This window comes from Armigeres subalbatus, unplaced genomic scaffold, assembly GCF_024139115.2.
Source record: "Armigeres subalbatus isolate Guangzhou_Male unplaced genomic scaffold, GZ_Asu_2 Contig276, whole genome shotgun sequence".
Lineage (NCBI taxonomy): Eukaryota > Metazoa > Arthropoda > Insecta > Diptera > Culicidae > Armigeres > Armigeres subalbatus.
In genome coordinates this window covers 96,150-110,904 of record NW_026943015.1, presented here as the reverse complement: position 1 = coordinate 110,904, position 14,755 = coordinate 96,150, and the positions used below count along the sequence as shown (strand labels likewise).

The following is a 14,755-nucleotide window of genomic DNA, read 5'->3' as shown; positions in this document are numbered from 1 at the left end:
ATAATAATAACATGTAGTACCGGCACTATGACTGCCAGGTGTGACCTACCACTTTTGAGTCACAATTATATATTTGGTGGCAAGGCCCGTTAGTGGTTTGGCCCCGTTAAACTGTTATTTCTATTTTGTGCTGTCTTGAAAAATTAAATATCTAAATGTGAAATAAATGTCTGTCTCCAATACCTTAGTATTTAAGTGATAATTATTTTGCGTTTAGCAATCTGTCTGTATTGTATATAGTTATTTTGTTTTCATTCGTGTTTACTCCAACCATAGTTTACTAGATTTATTTATTTATTCTATTATTCATTTATTTATTTATTTATTTATTTATTTATTTATTTATTTATTTATTTATTTATTTATTTAGATATTTGTCTAGATTTTTTATTTACATTCCATATTTATTTCATAGTTTATTTATTTATTTTTCAATTTACTCGGAAACAAGTGTTAGGGACTTTTCATTTGTAAGGCTAAGCATGCAGCCAGTTTTGTCGGAGTAAACGACTAGAGTAGAATAGGGCATCAACCATATTATTAAGTCTTCGTATGTCACCTGTCATCGTTCGTCGATCATCGTGCCGTCACATCATCGTCGTCCTCGTCATCCAAGATCTTAAGAAAATATGCAAAGTCATGAGGAGAAGGATATAAAAAGGCTCAACTGACTAAGAAAGCCCTCTTGTATTATTATTCGCCCGGAGGAGTGACGGTAGTGTGTCCGCGGTTGGGACGTTATAAAACCTAATCGCCTAGTTCCGTGAAAGTTAGTGGTGCTAAAAACGTAAAAGATCACCTAACTAAAAAAAAACTGTTTAAAACTTAAATACTACAAGGACATTAAACAGTGTGATTAAAACCAAAACTAAAATTATAAATCAAATAAAAATCAAGACTACGGTCATGGTTAAAAACATCCACCACAAATAATTCAGAGACAATAGTGCACTCAAAGTTTGTCTCTCGTGAAGTCCACTTTGCACTAACCAAAGTAGGAGAAACTATCTGAAGTGGAAGACATTTTCCGGGGTAAGCCCACTCGTCCGATCCTGGTGGATATTGTGCATGCGCGTTTCGGTACCACTCCCCGGGCAAGGAACACTGGCCGACGCTACAAAAGGCCATAGTGACACACGAACATTACCAGTTCCCTTGTTAAGTGTGGGAATAATGAAGAACTGAAAGCAAGAAAAGAAGAAGAAGGTGAAGAAAGAAGAAGAAAAAGAAGAAGAAGGAAGCCCAGGTGAACGAGAAGGACGCTCTTACGACGATGGAGTTGCTGCAAGTCGACCACCTCAACGAACGGCCGCAACGGTGAGCTCACAGTAAAACAAAAAAAAATGAAAAATTAAAACGGATCCGAAGTTTAAAACTAAATTAGTTATTTTCTTATTTTGTATGGCCGCTAAGCCCTGACTGTCTTCCTCGTTTTGTGAATCTTGTTTCCGCCATTTTGTTGTAAATAGTCCGCCTTGTCACCAATTATAGAGCCAGCACAGGTAAGATTATCCGGGAGAACCATTATTAAAACGACCCTGAAAAGGTGTGTTGCAAACCCCTGGCCTTATGGGGCTCCCATGACAGGGGTTTCCACCACACTTTGTGCAACGAAGCACTTAATTAAATGTTATTAAAGATAATTAGTATCAATTGGCGCCCATTTCAATAAATTAATTATTTTCAATATTCATGTGGTCGTCAGATGGAATTAGTGGATACACAGTGGTTTTGCGTGAAGATAGCGGATGAAACTTATTGCGGATTGTTGCGAGTGATGATAATTAAGTACGTAAATGCTATCAGTGTCCGTTATCTAACTTGCTTTTAGTTCACATATCAAACAATTTCATTATCTTGGAGCCTGAACTGGATCTTCGTTGATTTCGTTTACTCAATGTTACTTGTTTTGAATGACAAATAAACACTTATTTTTTTCTTATTTTCAAATAGAAACAGTGTTGGAAAATAGTATATTTCTGAAGTAGCAAGTTCATAGATTGTTACGTGTTTCCTGTGATATATTTATTTATTTATTTAATTTATTCATATTATAGCTATTTATTTATTTATTTATTTAATTTATTCATATTATAGCTATTTATTTATTTATTTATTTAACTTATTCATATTATAGCTATTTATTTATTTATTTATTTAATTTATTCATATTATAGCTATTTATTTATTTTGTGTTGGAGAATCCATTTATTTATTGCTAAAACAATTATTTATTTAGCAGAGGAATTTATTTACAACATACATTTATTTATTCATATATTTATTTATTGCAGAGTTCTCTATTTATTCAAAATTAATTATTTATATTTATTTATTTATTGAAATATTTATTTATTTTCGATTTAGTAAAACAAGATCATCCAAAATGGCCTCTGCTCGCCTTACATTTGATCAAGCTAGTGAGCTTCTTATTGGGTGGTATTTTGGCATGAGAGTAGATTTTCTCGAAGCCGATGAACTCGATTGGGAGCTAGAATCTCGATCGATCGTGATAGATGATAATATCAGCTTGTCTCAAAAACGAAAATGGCTGCGGGATAGTTTGAAAGCAGAAAAAGGAAACTCAACGGGTTTGATAGGCAAATTGAAAGGTGACGTTAATAGTGAAATTAGGGCATGCATACAAAAATTTGCCGTTTTCAAAGAGCATTGGGAAACAATAAACAGCGAAGAAGATAAGAATATCTATACTGCTCGTCTTCTGCACCTCGGAGCTCGTATTGTGGTAATTCTAAGCTCAGCAAAGACTCACCAAATCTGCACAGCAACCTGCAAACAGTGTTGGTAGATTTGGTAGGGATTTTAGTACCTGTGTTTGAAAATTCACACCAGTACGAGCCGTCGAGAGTAACTGCAAATCAAGAGGTGAATGAGGAGGAGAATGGTAATGCAAGAAGTGTTCAAACCGTCCAGAATGAAAGAAACAATAAAACTGGTGGACTGACTGTTCTAAGCCAAGAAGACCTTGACTGGATTCATTCCCTTCAAGCAAGAATAGTTGACTCGGAATTCGAGCTTCAACGCAGGAAAGGAAAAGAAATTGGAACTCAAACAACTTTTGATAATGCTCCGCTTCAGGAACCAGCAACTCACAATTATTCTTCTTTTCCTTGGTCCCTTTCCAATCCCCAAAGTCATGTTCTGTCGGTTGAGGATTTCAATCGTTCTCAGAGAACAGAATCACTCGAAAATCGATTCAGTAATGCTCACAGTAATCCCCCTGCAAACACTACTTTTCCAATTTTCAATCAAAATCCTAACCCCAACCTACCCACAATAGATCCTGTTCAACAAAATCCTTCTTTCCAATCCATTCCCAATCAACCTAACCGTTTCCTAATCCGAATCCGCCAAATCAGTATTCACTACCCTACCAGACTCGTCACACTTTGCCTGTTTCGAAATGGAATATTGCTAAGTACAGCGGAGATGACCAGGGCTTGAAACTGAATGAGTTCCTGGAGCATGTGCAAGCATTATCCCAAGCCGAGCGAGTGTCAGATAGAGAGTTGTTTGAGTCTGCGGTGCACTTGTTCGCTGGGTCGGCGTTGAAGTGGTACATGTCTCAACGTTCCACTGGGAGGCTCATGAACTGGCAGCATCTCGTTTTTGAACTGCGTAGGACATACATGCACCCTGATTTGGACGCATTGATAAAGATGAAAATCTATCAGAGACGCCAACAGAAGCATGAGTCATTCCACGAGTTCTACTTCGAAATGGAGAAGCTGTTTCGAACGATGAGTTGCCAGATTCCAAATGTTGAGAAAATGCAAATCATTCAACAGAACATGCGGATTGATTATAAGCGGCAGATGACTTTTCTTCCTATCGCTGATCTGGAGACCCTAGTAGCAGCAGGACAAAAGCTCGATGCTTTGAATTTCTCCGCCTACAACAAGGTTTTCGGTGTGGATCGAACCGTTCAAGCGGTTAACCACAAAGAAGCTAGCGGGAAAAATAAGCAAAAGGGTCTTTTGAGCTTTACAGCTTTGCAGGAATCAGATCAGATAGCGAGTGTAAGTCCATCTACGCAATACAACTCCAATAGGAACAACCGTCCATCAAATCCCTCTCAAAATTCCGTTACGAAACCCAACACTGCAAATAATCAGTCAACTCAGCGTGTAAATACTCCGATTCGGAGCCCTTCTAAGGAACCCACGCCAAGTCCTCGTGCAGGACCATCAGGTACTCAATCGCGACCAACACTTACACTAGAAGAAGTGGTAAACAACCATGCGCCGCCTCCGAATAATACCTGCTACAACTGCGGTAGATTTGGTCACCATACAGTTATGTGTAGGCAACCACGTGGCGTTTTCTGTAGCACGTGTGGCCTTCATGGGTTTCCAACGGACTTTTGTCCTTATTGTGTAAAAAACGGGTTGTCTGCGAACAAAAATCGCCGTCCGCAAAACAATTAGGCGTAAAATCATCCACAGTCGTCAGCAATCAAACTCCTCCACCCTTTTGGGAGTCTGCTCCAAGCAATCTCTATGTCAATGATGCCGATGTTTGTCAAATTACCTACCCTTTTGAAAACGATAATCGTCCTTATATGGCAGTTCGAATCTACGGCTTTCCTATACGTGCATTGCTAGATAGTGGAAGCAATTACACTATTATTAGCGAGGCGATCTTCTCCAAATTAAACTCTAAACGGTTACATAAAACACCGGGCAACATTTTCCTCAGATCTGCCAGTGGAGATCCATTACAAGTTATTGGTCAAGCCCAGCTTCCGTTTTCAGTGGACGGCAAAATAAGGATTGTTCCTACGTTAGTAGTCGCTAATCTTACCATTGATTGTATTTGTGGTATGGACTTCTGGAGAAAATTCAACGTCCAGCCCAAAATGCTCTCTAATGTGACAAAAGCGACCATCTCCACCGTGGAGGAATCTTTAAATGAGTCCGTTCTGTCCGACGATCAAACTAGGGTAATCGAGCAAGTGAAGAAAGAGTTTCTTCCGGCTAGGGAGGGTAGTCTCACCTTAACTCCTCTCGCCCAACATCGAATTGTCCTAAAGGAAGAATGGAGAAAACATCCGCCTGTCCGACAATTCCCCTATTGTATGTCCCCAAAAACGCAAGAGTTGGTAGCCGTTGAACTAAAAAGACTATTGGACATCGGAATCATCGAAAGGAGCCAATCGGATTGGTCTCTCAACTGTGTTCCAGTGATTAAACCCGGCAAAGTAAGGCTGTGCTTAGATGCGCGCAAAATCAATGAGCGAACTGTGCGTGATGCGTACCCTTTGCCCCACCCTGGACGCATTTTGGGCCAACTTCCTAAAGCCAAATTCCTTTCAACCATTGATCTTTCCGAGGCTTTTCTTCAGGTCCCCCTTGACCTAGAATCCAGGAAATATACCGCGTTCAGTGTGCAGGGCAAAGGGTTGTTCCAGTACACCAGAATGCCTTTTGGTCTCATCAACAGTCCGGCCACACTGGCTAGACTGATGGACACCGTTCTTAGCCATGGTGTACTGGAACCGTACGTTTTTGTGTACCTCGAAGACATCGTCGTGGTCACAGAAACGTTCAAGCATAACGTTCAGCTCCTCACTTAAATTGCGCGTCGTCTAAGCCAAGCAAACCTTACCGAAAATCTGGAGAAGTCCAGCTTTGAAGTCTCTGAGGTCCCATTCCTAGGATACCTGTTGAGCACAAATGGTCTGCGGACAAACCCAGACAAACTACGTCCAATAGTTGAGTACGAACGACCAACAACCATTACGAAGCTCCGACGGTTCCTAGGAATGGTGAACTACTACCGGAGATTCATAGCGGACTTCAGTGGAGTGACTGCACCATTGAGTGACCTCCTTAAAACAAAATCTAAGGTGATTCGCTGGAACGACTCTTGCGAAGAAGCTTTCTGCAAAATAAAAGAGCTTCTGATTTCCTCTCCTATTCTTGGCAGCCCAGATTTCACAAAGGAATTTGTAATCCAGACCGACGCTAGTGACGTCGCAGTGGCTGGAGTCTTGACGCAGGAGCAGAAAGGAGGCGAAAGAGTCATTGCATATTATTCTCACAAACTTACCACTCCACAGAAAAACTACCACGCTGCCGAAAAGGAAGCGTTGGCAGCAATTCTAGCCATCGACGCCTTCCGAGGCTATATTGAAGGCTACCATTTTACGTTGATCACGGATTCATCTGCGCTGACTCACATCTTAAAAACCAAGTGGAAGGTTGGATCCAGATGTAGCAGATGGTCACTAGACCTGCAACAGTTCGACATGACCGTGATTCATCGAAAAGGCAGAGAAAACGTTGTCGCTGATGCTCTGTCGAGAAGCCTAGTTGCCACGCTGGATTCAACCGATTCCTCTTGGTATTCGTCTATGATGGACAAGGTGATGAGTCAGCCAGATGATTACGTGGACTTCAAGGTGGAAAACGGTCTCCTCTTTAAATTTGTCTCCGCTCAAGATCATCCATACGATTCTCGCTTTGAGTGGAAAATCATTCCACAAACAACAGAGATCCCCGGAATTTTAAAAGCCTCCCATGATTCTTGTCTTCATCCGGGCTACGAAAAGACCCTGGCACGAATCCGTCAGCGGTATTATTGGCCAAAGATGGCGACAGGAATACGAACATACGTTCAACAATGTAGCACCTGTAAAGAGGTGAAACCTGCCTCGAGACCGGTATCTCCAGAAATGGGAAGCATGAGGATTGCGACTCGTCCTTGGCAAATAATTTCCGCTGACTACATCGGACCGCTTCCTCGTAGTCGTCGGGGTAATCAGCATTCATTCATTTCATTTATTTAGTTAACATCTAAACAGATAACACTGAATCAACAATTTGACGCCACAATGCACGGTTCGAGGCCGCATCTCTCCATCCTCGGATACGCCCCACGCTCGCCAAGTCGTTCTGCACCTGGTCTGCCCATCTCGCTCGCTGCGCTCCACGCCGTCTCGTACCTGCCGGATCGGAAGCGAACACCATCTTTGCAGGGTTGCTGTCCGGCATTCTTGCAACATGTCCTGCCCATCGTACCCTTCCGGCTTTAGCCACCTTCTGGATACTGGGTTCGCCGTAGAGTTGGGCGAGCTCATGGTTCATTCTTCGCCGCCACACACCGTCTTCTTGCACACCGCCAAAGATGGTCCTAAGCACCCGTCTCTCGAATACTCCGAGTGCTTGCAAGTCCTCCTCGAGCATTGTCCATGTTTCATGTCCGTAGAGGACTACCGGTCTTATTAACGTCTTGTACATGACACATTTGGTGCGGTGGCGAATCTTTTTCGACCGCAGTTTCTTCTGGAGCCCGTAGTAGGCCCGACTTCCACAGATGATGCGCCTTCGTATTTAACGACTAACGTTGTTGTCAGCCGTTAGCAAGGATCCGAGGTAGACGAATTCCTCGACCACCTCGAAGGTATCCCCGTCTATCGTAACACTGCTTCCCAGGCGGGCCCTGTCGCGCTCGGTTCCGCCCACAAGCATGTACTTTGTCTTTGACGCATTCACCACCAGTCCAACTTTTGTTGCTTCACGTTTCAGGCGGGTGTACAGTTCTGCCACCTTTGCAAATGTTCGGCCGACAATGTCCATGTCATCCGCGAAGCAAATAAATTGACTGGATCTGTTGAAAATCGTACCCCGGCTGTTACACCCGGCTCTCCGCATGACACCTTCTAGCGCAATGTTGAACAACAGGCACGAAAGTCCATCACCTTGTCTTAGTCCTCGGCGCGATTCGAACGAACTGGAGTGTTCGCCGAAATCTTCACACAGTTTTGCACACCATCCACCGTTGCTTTGATCAGTCTGGTAAGCTTCCCAGGGAAGCTGTTCTCGTCCATAATTTTCCATAGCTCTACGCGGTCTATACTGTCGTATGCCGCCTTGAAATCAACGAACAGATGGTGCGTTGGGACCTGGTATTCACGGCATTTTTGAAGGATTTGCCGTACAGTAAAGATCTGGTCCGTTGTCGAGCGGCCGTCAACGAAGCCGGCTTGATAACTTCCCACGAACTCGTTCACTAATGGTGACAGACGACGGAAGATGATCTGGGATATCACTTTGTAGGCGGCATTAAGGATGGTGATCGCTCGAAAGTTCTCACACTCCAGTTTGTCGCCTTTCTTGTAGATGGGGCATATAACCCCTTCCTTCCACTCCTCCGGTAGCTGTTCGGTTTCCCAGATTCTGACTATCAGTTTGTGCAGGCAAGTGGCCAGCTTTTCCGGGCCCATCTTGATGAGCTCAGCTCCGATACCATCCTTACCAGCTGATTTATTGGTCTTTGGCTGTTGAATGGCATCCTTAACTTCCCTCAAGGTGGGGGCTGGTTGGCTTCCATCGTCCGCTGAACTGACGTAGTCATCTCCTCCGCTGCCTTGACTTTCACTGCCTGTACTCTCAGCGCCATTCAGATGTTCCTCGTAGTGCTGCTTCCACCTTTCGATCACCACACGTTCGTCCGTCAAGATGCTCCCATCCTTATCCCGGCACATTTCGGCTCGCGGCACGAAGCCTTTGCGGGATGCGTTGAGCTTCTGATAGAACTTGCGTGTATCTTGAGAACGGCACAGCTGGTCCATCTCCTCGCACTCCGCTTCTTCCAGGCGGCGTTTCTTCTCCTGAAAAGGCGGGTCTGCTGTCTCCGCTTCCGTCTATAACGTTCCACGTTCTGCCGGGTACCTTGCTGCAGCGCGACCGCCCGCGCTGCGTCCTTCTCCTCCAGAATTTGTCTGCACTCTTCGTCGAACCAATCGTTCCGTCTACTTTGTTCCTTATACCCGACGTTGTTCTCCGCTGCATCGTTAATGGCTGCTTTAACTGTATTCCAGCAGTCCTCAAGAGGGGCCCCATCGAGCTCACCCTCTTCCGGCAACGCTGCCTCGAGATGCTGCGCGTATGCAGTGGCGACATCAGGTTGCTTCAGTCGCTCTAGATCGTACCGCGGCGGTCGTCGGTACCGAACATTGTTGATGACGGATAGTTTTGGGCGCAGTTTAACCATCACCAGATAGTGGTCAGAGTCGATGTTAGCGCCACGATATGTCCTGACGTCGATAATGTCGGAGAAGTGCCGTCCATCAATCAGAACGTGGTCGATTTGTGATTCTGTCTGCAGTGGTGATCTCCAGGTGTACCGATACGGGAGGCTGTGTTGGAAGTAGGTGCTACGAATGGCCATATTCTTGGAGGCGGCGAAATCAATTAGTCGTAGGCCGTTTTCGTTCGTCAGCCGGTGAGCGCTGAACTTTCCAATAGTCGGTCTAAACTCCTCCTCTTGGCCAACCTGAGCGTTCAAATCTCCTATGATGATTTTGACGTCGTGGCCTGGGCAGCTGTCGTACCCACGTTCCAGCTGCGCGTAGAATGCGTCCTTATCATCATCAGTGCTTCCGGAGTGTGGGCTATGGACGTTGATTATGCTGAAGTTGAAGAACCGGCCTTTGATCCTCAACCTGCACATTCTTTCATTGATCGGCCACCACCCGATCACGCGCCTTTGCATATCGCCCATCACTATGAAAGCTGTTCCCAGCTCGTGTGTGTTGCCGCAGCTCTGGTAGATGGTATGATTACCTCTAAACGTTCGCACCATTGATCCCTTCCAACAAACCTCCTGCAGCGCTACGATGCCGAATCCACGGTCCTTGAGCACATCGGCGAGTATGCGTGTGCTCCCGATGAAGTTGAGAGATTTGCAGTTCCACGAACCGAGTTTCCAATCGCTAGTCCCTTTTCGTCGCAGTGGTCTTCGCCGATGGTTCCGGTCCGTACTCTCTTGTTGATTGTTCGTTGCTTATGATTTTTAAAGGCTGGCTTGCAGGGCCTGACACCAAACCCCCTAAATTTCCGGAGGACCATTCATTCATTTCATTTCATTTATTTAGTCTACATCTATACAGATAACACTGAATCAACAATTTGACGCCACAATACACGGTTCGAGGCCGCATCTCTCCATCCTCGAATACGTCCCACGCTCGCCAAGTCGTTCTGCACCTGGTCTGCCCATCTCGCTCGCTGCGCTCCACGTCGTCTCGTACCTGCCGGATCGGAAGCGAACACCATCTTTGCAGGGTTGCTGTCCGGCATTCTTGCAACATGCCCTGCCCATCGTACCCTTCCGGCTTTAGCTACCTTCTGGATACTGGGTTCGCCGTAGAGCTGGGCGAGCTCATGGTTCATTCTTCGCCGCCACACACCGTCTTCTTGTACACCGCCAAAGATGGTCCTAAGCACCCGTCTCTCGAATACTCCGAGTGCTTGCAAGTCCTCCTCGAGCATTGTCCATGTTTCATGTCCGTAGAGGACTACCGGTCTTATTAACGTCTTGTACATGACACATTTGGTGCGGTGGCGAATCTTTTTCGACCGCAGTTTCTTCTGGAGCCCGTAGTAGGCCCGACTTCCACAGATGATGCGCCTTCGTATTTCACGACTAACGTTGTTGTCAGCCGTTAGCAAGGATCCGAGGTAGACGAATTCCTCGACCACCTCGAAGGTATCCCCGTCTATCGTAACACTGCTTCTCAGGCGGACCCTGTCGCGCTCGGTTCCACCCACAAGCATGTACTTTGTCTTTGACGCATTCACCACCAGTCCAACTTTTGTTGCTTCACGTTTCAGGCGGGTGTACAGTTCAGCCACCTTTGCAAATGTTCGGCCGACAATGTCCATGTCATCCGCGAAGCAAATAAATTGACTGGATCTGTTGAAAATCGTACCCCGGCTGTTACACCCGGCTCTCCGCATGACACCTTCTAGCGCAATGTTGAACAACAGGCACGAAAGTCCATCACCTTGTCTTAGTCCCCGGCGCGATTCGAACGAACTGGAGTGTTCGCCCGAGATCTTCACACAGTTTTGCACACCATCCACCGTTGCTTTGATCAGTCTGGTAAGCTTCCCAGGGAAGCTGTTCTCGTCCATAATTTTCCATAGCTCTACGCGGTCTATACTGTCGTATGCCGCCTTGAAATCAACGAACAGATGGTGCGTTGGGACCTGGTATTCACGGCATTTTTGAAGGATTTGCCGTACAGTAAAGATCTGGTCCGTTGTCGAGCGGCCGTCAACGAAGCCGGCTTGATAACTTCCCACGAACTCGTTCACAAATGGTGACAGACGACGGAAGATGATCTGGGATATCACTTTGTAGGCGGCATTAAGGATGGTGATCGCTCGAAAGTTCTCACACTCCAGTTTGTCGCCTTTCTTGTAGATGGGGCATATAATCCTTCCTTCCACTCCTCCGGTAGCTGTTCGTTTTCCCAGATTCTGACTATCAGTTTGTGCAGGCAAGTGGCCAGCTTTTCCGGGCCCATCTTGATGAGCTCAGCTCCGATACCATCCTTACCAGCTGCTTTATTGGTCTTTAGCTGTTGAATGGCATCCTTAACTTCCCTCAAGGTGGGGGCTGGTTGGCTTCCATCGTCCGCTGAACTGACGTAGTCATCTCCTCCGCTGCCTTGACTTTCATTGCCTGTACTCTCAGCGCCATTCAGATGTTCCTCGTAGTGCTGCTTCCACCTTTCGATCACCACACGTTCGTCCGTCAAGATGCTCCCATCCTTATCCCGGCACATTTCGGCTCGCGGCACGAAGCCTTTGCGGGATGCGTTGAGCTTCTGATAGAACTTGCGTGTATCTTGAGAACCGCACAGCTGTTCCATCTCCTCTCACTCCGCTTCTTCCAGGCGGCGTTTCTTCTCCTGCAAAGGCGGGTCTGCTGTCTCCGCTTCCGTCTATAACGTTCCACGTTCTGCCGGGTACCTTGCTGCAGCGCGACCGCCCGCGCTGCGTCCTTCTCCTCCAGAATCTGTCTACACTCTTCGTCGAACCAATCGTTCCGTCGACTTCGACCCATATACCCGACGTTGTTCTCCGCTGCGTCGTTAATGGCTGCTTTGACTGTATTCCAGCAGTCCTCAAGAGGGGCCCCATCAGGCTCACCCTCTTCCGGCAACGCTGCCTCGAGATGCTGCGCGTATGCAGTGGCGACATCAGGTTGCTTCAGTCGCTCTAGGTCGTACCGCGGCGGTCGTCGGTACCGAACATTGTTGATGACGGATAGTTTTGGGCGCAGTTTAACCATTACCAGATAGTGGTCAGAGTCGATGTTAGCGCCACGATATGTCCTGACGTCGATAATGTCGGAGAAGTGCCGTCCATCAATCAGAACGTGGTCGATTTGTGATTCTGTCTGCAGTGGCGATCTCCAGGTGTACCGATACGGGAGGCTGTGTTGGAAGTAGGTGCTGCGAATGGCCATATTCTTGGAGGCGGCGAAATCAATTAGTCGTAGGCCGTTTTCGTTCGTCAGCCGGTGAGCGCTGAACTTTCCAATAGTCGGACTAAACTCCTCCTCTTGGCCAACCTGAGCGTTCAAATCTCCTATGATGATTTTGACGTCGTGGCTTGGGCAGCTGTCGTACTCACGTTCCAGCTGCGCGTAGAATGCGTCCTTATCATCATCAGTGCTTCCGGAGTGTGGGCTATGGACGTTGATTATGCTGAAGTTGAAGAACCGGCCTTTGATCCTCAACCTGCACATTCTCTCGTTGATCGGCCACCACCCGATCACGCGCCTTTGCATGTCGCCCATCACTATGAAAGCTGTTCCCAGCTCGTGTGTGCTGCCGCAGCTCTGGTAGATGGTATGATTACCTCTAAACGTTCGCACCATTGATCCCTTCCAACAAACCTCCTGCAGCGCTACGATGCCGAATCCACGGTCCTTGAGCACATCGGCGAGTATGCGTGTGCTCCCGATGAAGTTGAGAGATTTGCAGTTCCACGAACCGAGTTTCCAATCGCTAGTCCCTTTTCGTCGCAGTGGTCTTCGCCGATGGTTCCGGTCCGTACTCTCTTGTTGATTGTTCGTTGCTTATGATTTTTAAAGGCTGGCTTGCAGGGCCTGACACCAAACCCCCTAAATTTCCGGAGGACCATTCCTCCTTATTTCCGGTGGACCATGGTGCACAGTTTCATTTTAGAGTCCCTCGCTGGCACTCGGACGATGATCAGCCGCCCTAACATGGAGAACAGACGCTGTTGTGAGCCGATCCTGACATGGAGAACAGACGCTCAATAAGATTTGCACCTCCGGAAGGAGCAAACCCCCTTCCCTGTCAGCATACGACCATAGTTCCCACCGGGGTTGGTTACCCGATCTTCCCTAAGGTTGCTCGTATCCCGGCCAGCACCGCGGGGAGGTAGGGATAGGAGTTGCTGGGTAAGAGGCTAAGGACCGCGAGATGGGGTCTATTTTATTCCTTCAGGTACGCGAAGTACCAATGGTACGCTTTACCCAGCATTTGCCGTAATCAGCATATCCTCGTGATAAACGACTACTTCTCCAAGTGGACACTGATACAGCCGGTGAGAAACATCAGTAGCTCAAGTCTTTGTTCCATTTTAAGGGATCAATGGTTTCTGCGAAACTCTGCTCCTGAGGTAATAATTACCGACAATGGGAGCTGCTTTGTATCCCGAGAGTTTAAAGAGTTGTTGAAGAAGTTTGGGATCAATCATTGGCTCAATTCACGGTACCATTCGCAGGCGAATCCCGTGGAGAGAGTCAATCGAACGATCAATGCTGCGATTCGCACTTATGTAAAAGACGATCAACAACTCTGGGACACACGCACCGCGGAAATTGAAATGTTGCTAAACACTAGCATTCATGGTTCTACCGGTTTCACGCCTTACTTCATCACACATGGCCACGAACTTTCAGAAGTAGGATCTGATCACAAACTTGCCAGGCACGACGATAAGCTTTCTCCAGAGGAACAGAATGAGCGTAGAAAAGAAATGTTCACTCGAACGTACGACATAGTTGCCAAGAACCTTGAAAAAGCTCATCAAATCTCTCTTCGGCACTATAATCTTCGCCACAGACACTTTTCGAAGTCGTTCGTGGAAGGCCAACTTGTTTATCGCAAAAACATGAAGTTGTCGAATGCCGCAGAAAAATACAATGCGAAATACGGGCCCCAATTCCTTCCCTGTCGTGTGAAGAAGAAGCTAGGTTCGTCATCATACGAACTAGAGGACATGAGCGGTAAAAACATTGGAATTTGGCCGGCCGTGCACCTAAAACCAGGATAAAAAGGTTAAAAACACAGTAGTGAACTCAATTTGTTCAAATCATAGTACTACAAAAAGTAAACAAACAACATCACCGTATCATTAATGTTTATTTACACTTTCACTTGCAGTAATGTTTGTCCTCTCTGTTTGTTTTTGTTTTCATATGCCTCCCCCGCAAGTTTACCTGAAAAAAAGCAAAAAGAAACACAAAATAAATGTATATAAATACCTACCATCAGCCAATATTCCAACATTCTTCAGATTGTTTTGCCTTCAGTTTACTTTGTTGTGTTGTCATCGACGTCGTTGAGTTTATTGACAGATTAAAAACAAAATGCAGGGGTGTGCAAAGTATGCACGCAGCCCCATCCGTGTCCGACATCCGAATGGACACACGGAAAAAAGAATATCGGTATTCATCATTATTTCAGCCTTTTTTCTCTTGTGAAAACAAGCGAGTTTAAAGAAATATTGAAATGAGTTACCGATATTCATTATTAAATAGCTAAGTCATACTCACTCTTTCTTAAAAGAGTGGGGAGATGACATATTAGTTATAGGGTACCCTACCATAATTTTAAAAGAGCTCGAAAACCTAGCATTGATAAGGCAGTAGTCGTAACATTGTGAATAATTGAGAGCGTGAT

The 14,755-nt window shown here is 46.0% G+C and overlaps 1 protein-coding gene across 1 annotated transcript in view; it reads left to right on the top strand.

The window, feature by feature from the left end:
* The first annotated feature begins 3,680 nt into the window (after positions 1-3,680).
* Positions 3,681-14,755, top strand: part of LOC134203871 (uncharacterized) — a 68,115-nt gene continuing 57,040 nt past the window's right edge. Inside the window, exons 1-4 of the mRNA XM_062678708.1 lie at positions 3,681-4,296; positions 4,467-5,221; positions 5,366-5,565; positions 5,614-6,597. Of these exons, the coding sequence (XP_062534692.1) occupies positions 3,681-4,296; positions 4,467-5,221; positions 5,366-5,565; positions 5,614-6,597 (2,555 nt within the window). The remainder of the gene's footprint in view (positions 4,297-4,466; positions 5,222-5,365; positions 5,566-5,613; positions 6,598-14,755) is intronic.